General features: G+C 40.4%; 1 protein-coding gene across 6 annotated transcripts in view; it reads right to left on the bottom strand.

The window, feature by feature from the left end:
* Positions 1 to 7,500, bottom strand: part of LOC122262048 (excitatory amino acid transporter) — a 98,079-nt gene that overhangs the window by 7,767 nt on the left and 82,812 nt on the right. For all 6 annotated transcript variants that reach the window (XM_043029946.2, XM_086536367.1, XM_043029947.2 and 3 more), the window contains 2 exons: positions 7,467 to 7,500; positions 1 to 74 (listed from right to left, as the gene is read on the bottom strand). The exon at positions 1 to 74 is cut by the window's left edge and continues 121 nt beyond it; the exon at positions 7,467 to 7,500 is cut by the window's right edge and continues 200 nt beyond it. In XM_043029946.2, coding sequence (XP_042885880.1) covers positions 1 to 74; positions 7,467 to 7,500 — 108 coding nt within the window. The remainder of the gene's footprint in view (positions 75 to 7,466) is intronic.

The raw sequence follows: 7,500 nt of genomic DNA, 5'->3' as shown, positions 1-7,500 counted from the left end.
CGAAGCGGGAGATTCGGGGATCCACGCCGCATTTGTCGTTCATGCACCGGAAGGTGATAGGCAGCGTAGCCGCCCTGCGAAAGGAAATGTTGTTAGTTTGTGTCTTGGAAAGTTGGCAGTGTGAGGCAGCTCGGGTACAGGCGCGCTGGGCACAGGTGCCTCCCGCTGCTGCTCAGTGTGAAAAAGGGCGAGCCCAGACCCGAAAACGCAACCCTATGATATGCCCTGCATGGTGGGCAACGCTAGTACAGGGGTTAGCCAACATAATAACATTTACTCACCCACACAGGCCGGGGACCGGCACTACCTCTGAAACAAACAAACAGACTAGGTTGTTGTGCATGTCTGACAGTGACTGAGAGTGAGGTGGTTATAGCGTTATGGGAGCTGGGGTGACTGGTGGGTGAGGGCCTGAAAGACTTCAGCACAAGAGGGAGCCACTTACCCAGCCTGCGGACACTCACTGCTCTACTCCTCAGCCAGGGGACGACTCGCTCCTGCAAATGTGGCTAGAGTGCTAGGTTAGCTTTGCACTCTGCAAGGTAAGGATAAAAAACGTTAACATCACATGTCAAACCTGAATGGCATATCTGACAGCAGACCTAGCTATAAACTGGTAAGGGAATAAATTTACCGGAGGACGCGATCTAATCAATTGGTTTTGCCAAAAAATATATGATTATTTATATTATCTTTTTAACATGATTCGATTCAAAGCAGTTTATATTTACTTTTGCTATTATTGAAATGCAACAAGACAGTTAGAAATCGAAGTCCCTTATACCAGCATTTCCCATATTTCAGCCAATTGTTTCTTTTAGTATACACAGGCGTAGCCAGGGGGGTTCTTGGTGTGTATCCCGGTGTTGTGTGGCGAATTAACTAGGGGTGTTTGTCCGATAGGGCTTTGAATTCCTGTATGTGTAAACTAGATGATCATAATGAGATATTCAGGTACAGCGGCCATATACGTTTCTGGTTACTGGGAACCCAGGCGCTTTGAATATATTGTTTCTTTTATTGAACCCTCCAATATCGATACTGGTTATGCCCGTGTTTCAGAATGTAATTTTGTACTGAATTCGATAATTTTGAAAATGTTTTAGTGAGAAACAGGTAGCATGCATCCAGATGAAACTGAATATTAAATAATGCCAATAAATCCCATCCGGTAAATTTAGTGGGGTTTAATTTACAGTGATGAGGACTAGGGCCGACTGAGAGGTGGTGGCGACACCATGCAGCTGGTTACCCCAGGGATAGAGACCTGTCTCCATGTGCATCCCCTTCTTAGTCACGCTAGGCTAAGCTCTGTCTAAAATGCCCCTCTACTGAGTGATGGGTGTCAGATGGGAAGCCTCTACGCACCAAACCGGGACCGAGTCCACTCAACGAGGATGAGCCTTAGCACATATGGTTGGACGGCTGGGAATTTTACGACCGAAGGACACGGCGGAAGAGGATGACGAAACACAGGTAGGAACAGTCTTATGGACGACTCTTTTATGTGAAAGATAATATTGCTCTTAAGAAATAAAATATGAACTTGGTATAAAAATTAAACGAACTCAAAGTCCTTTGTGCCGTTTGTACGGTTAAGTTAACAAAGAATAAATATCTAGCATGAGTAGCTAATATGGTTGTTGGGAAGTACGAGCAACATCCCAATAACTCTGAATAACTTACAAACGATTGACTGAATGAAAGGAAAAGCCATCCTCGCATTATGTCCTAAGTCATGCTCGCGGGTTTCGTGTATAGAGGAGAGCGGTGGTGAGGATGAGTACAGAGAGCGCAGTCGAGACGGGGCTCTGTCGGCTCCTCCTCAGTCTCCCCTCCCGCCCGCTGAAAGAAAACGATGATGCGGCCGTTACTGGAGAGGCGGCGAGCAGGTGTGTTCTCCTAGCAACCCACAGCCACGTCCTGACCATCAAGTCTAGGAGATCAACAGTAATGCTCCATCCTTCCTGATGGAAGATGAACCCAGTGGTAGACTCAATTGCACATTATTGGGGATTCAGTGATATCAACAATCTATAATCAACCATCAGATTTATCTACACTTAACTACATCAATTATCTTCAAGCCTGATAGCTATTTTTATCTTTCATATTTACATATACAAGATCTGAAATACAATAAGGGGGGTCCCCAATTCTAGTAGTTTATTATATCTAATAACAATAGATAATACAGAAAATGCAACAGCCCAAGTGAAGATGTGGGGCAAGAATACAGTACAGGAGGCAGGCAGGAGCGCGGGGCAGGGGCGGCAGCGGCTACAGCAGACGCCAACATGAACACGTCGCCTACTTGACTTACTCTCCTCATTTTCATAGTGTAAATGGGAAAATACACAGAATATGTATAATTTGTTTATCTTGTGTTTGAATCATGGTTAAAGTTTAGTCACATGCAATTTAGAGGTTCCTGGAGCAGCAAGCTTTTACAGGGGTGTGACGGAGACCTTTGCAACGGTGGGGCTGCTTCACCGCCGCCGCCAGCATGCGGCAGCGGAATCATTGTATATCAACTTTTAGAAAATAGGCCTAGACTAAGAAACGGGACTGCCTGTCTGAGACACCATTCAGAGAAGCAGACGCTGTGGCGATCGAAGGAGTCTGGCGACGCGGCGGTTCGGCGTGACGCCTCCTACTCGCGCCACGGAACGGGGTCAGCCAACACCTCCTGGCCGGCGTCTTTTGCTGAGATAACACTCCACGCGACAGAGTAATGTGCAAAATAACATCACGTGTCGAACTAACATCTTAGTACTAGACCAGGCCTGATGCCTGGTTCTTGGCTGGGGAGTGAACCTTTTTTATATATGAGGATGAGTTAGAAATTTCATTGCACGTGGATCTTAAACTATATATGAGAGAAATTTCAAGTGTGTTTAAGTCTTGTGAACATGCATCATTATGCTTTCCCTTACATCATATAGTGTACTATTATTCTAATCCAATGCTTAAACACCAATCATAACGACGATGTAGAAATGACCGAAATTTTTATACGATACAATAAATCAGAAAAAAAGAGAAATCTAAACTACACACGAATTGTGTTCCTTGATGAAAAACAAAACAAAACAAAACAAAATAAACGCTTCTCTACGCCAGCAACGTTTCCTTGACACCAAGTCACATCTAAAATGAGGCCCTTAATCAATGACTTAAAAAAAGGGATTAGCTAGACTCCCCGCTATTGGCCAGCCATTTGTTATTTCCGACGTCGATGTCCAGTCATTCTCTGAAGCATGTATGGAGAGTGCAAAGATAGCATCGCATTCATATCTACACGTAAGCCTTTCAGAGACAAGAGTCTGTCCACAATGAAAGTGAGCTCGAAAACACATGCATACCTTGGATAGTGAGAACTTTCGAGTTTAATGTACACTCAAGATGCATCTCACTATCAACTGATGCCAACTCTTTCGCACGAAAATGATGGTTCATTTAATGCGACCCTTGAAAATCTGGTACAATCTTTTTTATTTTTGTGACGGCTTTTATGATAATTCCCACTTGTTTAGACTTTTTCGTCGATAATATGCCGGGAGTTGGAGACAGTTTTCAAGGTAAGAACTAGTGGGTTGTGGCAGCAGCTCGCGTGGAGGAGGATGGAGACAAAACAACGGCCAGACATAAACAGCATGTTCGTTATCTGATTACTAATTTTTCATAGTATTGCGTTGCTCATACTTTATTCTATGTTTATCTTTTTCATTAGATTCGTATCCCTTCCCTTACTAATTTATTCATTTCTTTCCTCTTGCTTTCTTCCCTCCCTCCTTTCCAATCTCTCTCTCTCTCTTTCTCTTTCTCTTTCTCATTCTCTCTCTCTCTCTCTCTCTCTCTCTCTCATTCTCTCTCTCTCTCTCTCTCTCTCTCTCTCTCTCTCTCTCTCTCTCTCTCTCTCTCTCTCTCTCTCTCTCTCTCTCTCTCTTTCTCTTCTCTCTTTCTCTCTCTCTCTTTCTCTTCTCTTTCTCTTTCTCTTTCTCTTTCTCTTTCTCTTTTCTCTCTCTCTCTCTCTCTCTCTCTCTCTCTCTCTCTCTCTCTCTCTCTCTCTCTCTCTCTCTCTCTCTCTCTCTCTCTCTCTCTCTCTCTCTCTCTCTCTCTCTCTCTCCCCCTCTCTCTCCCTCCCCCCCTCTCTCTCTCTCTCTTCAAGCTTTTTTTTTTCTCCCCCCTCCGCCCTCTTCTCTCTCTCCTATCTATCCTATACTCCCTCTCTCCTCTCCCTCTACTGCTATCTCCTCCATCCTCTCCCGTTATGACCACGGCCACACCCACTCTTGATAAGACAGATATAAGTCACAAGTGCAGATAATCCAACTGATGCAGAAATTAAAGAAGTAATGATGATAGATAAATAAATAATAGAAACTAGACAGAGAAGTAAAGTGCAGCACTATCGGTACTAAAGTATTTGTAACGATTTTCTGCACAATTGCGACTGCAGCTTTTGATAATACATTTAGTCTTTTAATTGGTCAATGTTTTATCTATCTACTTGCATGTCTATCTGTATACATTTAATCGCCTACAGCCACATATTAAACAAAATTTAGAATCTATTCTTAACAATGTCGTTTGTACAATACTGTAAACGTCGAATGTATACCTAACCTATTACATACTAAATTAGTGATCAATCATCATGGCAGACAGAAGTTATACATAGTATAACTTCGATCATCCGAATCCTAACCCCAGTGCGCGTGAGAAAATAAGTTCGGGGCATGTAAGTGCGACAACAGCTGTTGCCATACGGTTAAAGATTCCTCAAATAGGTAGACGGATATTAAATGTAGATATTCTAAAATAGAATTATATATTTGTTTTCATGCTTCGCAAATATTTACCAAACGGAAGTTAAGACAAAACACAGATTAGAGGGGAAAGGGGTTCCTTTTTGTGTATATTAGTTTTGAGATGGTGAATTGCGAGACTTTTTTTATTTCTTGTTTTTGTTATCATAAATCTAAAAAAAAAGAAATATAGATTTCTATTAATATGATCCCAGGTTTTGCCATAAACATAGGCTTTGGGAAATTTCCAGATTACCATAATTGTGTCATAGAACTTCCAATATATAAGATAAAGAAAAGATATCGAACTGTCAATAAATGTACTCTTCCGAAGTTAGATGTTAGTCACATAAATGCGCAAAATACGCCAACACTCGCAGAGAAAAGCCCTTTCCAAACGAAACAAGTTATTTTAATATGCACGGAAATAACACTAAAAAATATGCCTTTTACCCTATGTTAGGTATTGACCATGCGACATGCTAAGGCACATCTGAATGGAGGTGTATGTGAATACATCTTTTTCCCTTTCTTGACTTCCAGGGTCTATTCATTCCTTAATTTGTTTAGTCTCCCCTTATTTCTCGAAAGTTCAATCGAAGTGATGTCTTCACATAACCTTCTGCGTAGCTTCCTTTGCTAAGTAAGGAATGCGATGGAGAGAAAAAAAAAACGATATATGATTGGGGTGGAAAATCAGAGAAGGAGAGAGAAGACTGGAAAAAAAATAATGTTTTAGAGGACGCAGTGAGAGAGAAAGTGAAAGAGAAAGCGCGAGAGAACGAGAGAGAACGAGAGAGAGAGAGAGAATGAGAATAGAAGTAAATAAAAACAAAATTAAGAAGGATATTATTCGACAAAAATGGGGGAAGATATAATCAAAACCAAACGGACAACGAGATGAAAAAAAAGATAAAAAAAAAAGATAAGTACAGTCGCCATTGTGAAGTGAGGCCACGCAGAAATAGGAGATACGTGGTGACGAAGCCTTGACGTAGCTACTGCGAGCCATGCAGCACGGTGAAGGTGGACATGCACAACTAAAAAGCCTTACACAACTAACTACGAATAAACGGCACCAGTGATGCTGTGATGCCGGTGCCACAGACGCGAGTCCGGGGGCTGGGGGGGGGGGGGGCGGTCAGGGTTTTGCAGTAAGTCAGTGAGGTGCATCGGGACTCCTTGGTGTCATTTGTCATGTCATTGTGATGTATTTGCATTATTGACATGTAAATTGGCAGAAAAAAAAGTCATGTTTTATTTATCGATTATGAAGATTGTATGATATTTGACAACCCTTTGCAAATTAGACAATATTTGTGTGTGAGTGAATGCTACTGTATTTATGTTAGTGTATATTGATGTAAATCGTGTGTGTGTGTGTGTGTGTGTGTGTGTGTGTGTGTGTGTATGTGTGTCTGTGTGTGTGTGTGTGTGTCAGTGTATATATATATATATATATATATATATATATATATATATATATATAATATATATATATAATATATATATATATATATATATATATATATATATATATATATATATATATATAATAATATATATAATATACATATTGCATAAATATATATATATATAATATATATATATATATATATATATATATATATATATATATATATATATATATATATATATATTATATATGTATATGTATATATATATATATTTTATATATATATATATATATAAAGGTGTATATATATATATATATATATATATACATACACACACACACACACACACACACACACACACACACACACACACACACACACACACACACACACACACACACACACACACACACACACACACACATTTTTAAAATGATTATAATTTATTATTTTTTTTTTTGTGTGTGTACTGCACTGATTCTAATTAAGTTCATTAAGTTCTCTTTGCAATAGACTTGGCTAATCTGCTAAATTGACATATTCCATCACACCTTTTGTCAAATAATAAACCCACAATAAAACACCGAGTAACCCCGTAGCGGAAGTCCCGTCCATACGTCAGTCGGTTCCGTGAACTGGGAAGCGGGTCGTGTCAAGAAAAAAAGTCAGTCAAGGGAATCGGATACAAAGTCATGAGTCAGACATGAGTCAGGCGTTTTAGGACTCGCGACAGTGTGGCTGGTGAGTGTGCCTGTCTCACATTCCAGTCTCTTTACAGGTTTGTGGTTTTCATTATTTGTAGGGTCATCGGTGGGTAATTTGAAGTCTGGGTTCACAATCGATATTTAAAGTTATTAACCAATTCGTTTTTTTTTTTTCATGAACAGATCTTAATAATTGTTCTCGTAATGGGTCATGTCATCATTAATTCGAACTTAGATTTTGATTAACAAGCTACATATTTATTTCTAGATGCTTGATAAGCTTGATAGCATCAACAAACAAACAAACTCTTCATCGGATAACCGAGTCATGGAAGAGATAGGATACTGATATTAATGATCAAATTTTATTCACAGTAATCACGCAAGCATGTATTTGATTTCTCCTCCGTGGGGGGCATGAAGGAGAAAAAAAGGCTGAGAGAGAGAAAGAGAGACTGCTGTGTGAGTGGCATTGTCGCTCTGTGGGGGGGGGGAGTAGTGCCGAAGACTTGGCACCCTCTCGCACAACTCACGTGGATGCCGTGGCGAAGGAGGTAACCCATGGCT

This window comes from Penaeus japonicus, unplaced genomic scaffold, assembly GCF_977035675.1.
Source record: "Penaeus japonicus unplaced genomic scaffold, GWHDUDI00000001_assembly GWHDUDI00000004, whole genome shotgun sequence".
Classification (NCBI taxonomy): Eukaryota; Metazoa; Arthropoda; class Malacostraca; order Decapoda; family Penaeidae; genus Penaeus; species Penaeus japonicus.
The sequence above is the reverse complement of the archived record's forward strand: the minus strand, read 5'-3'. Positions and strand labels throughout refer to the sequence as shown.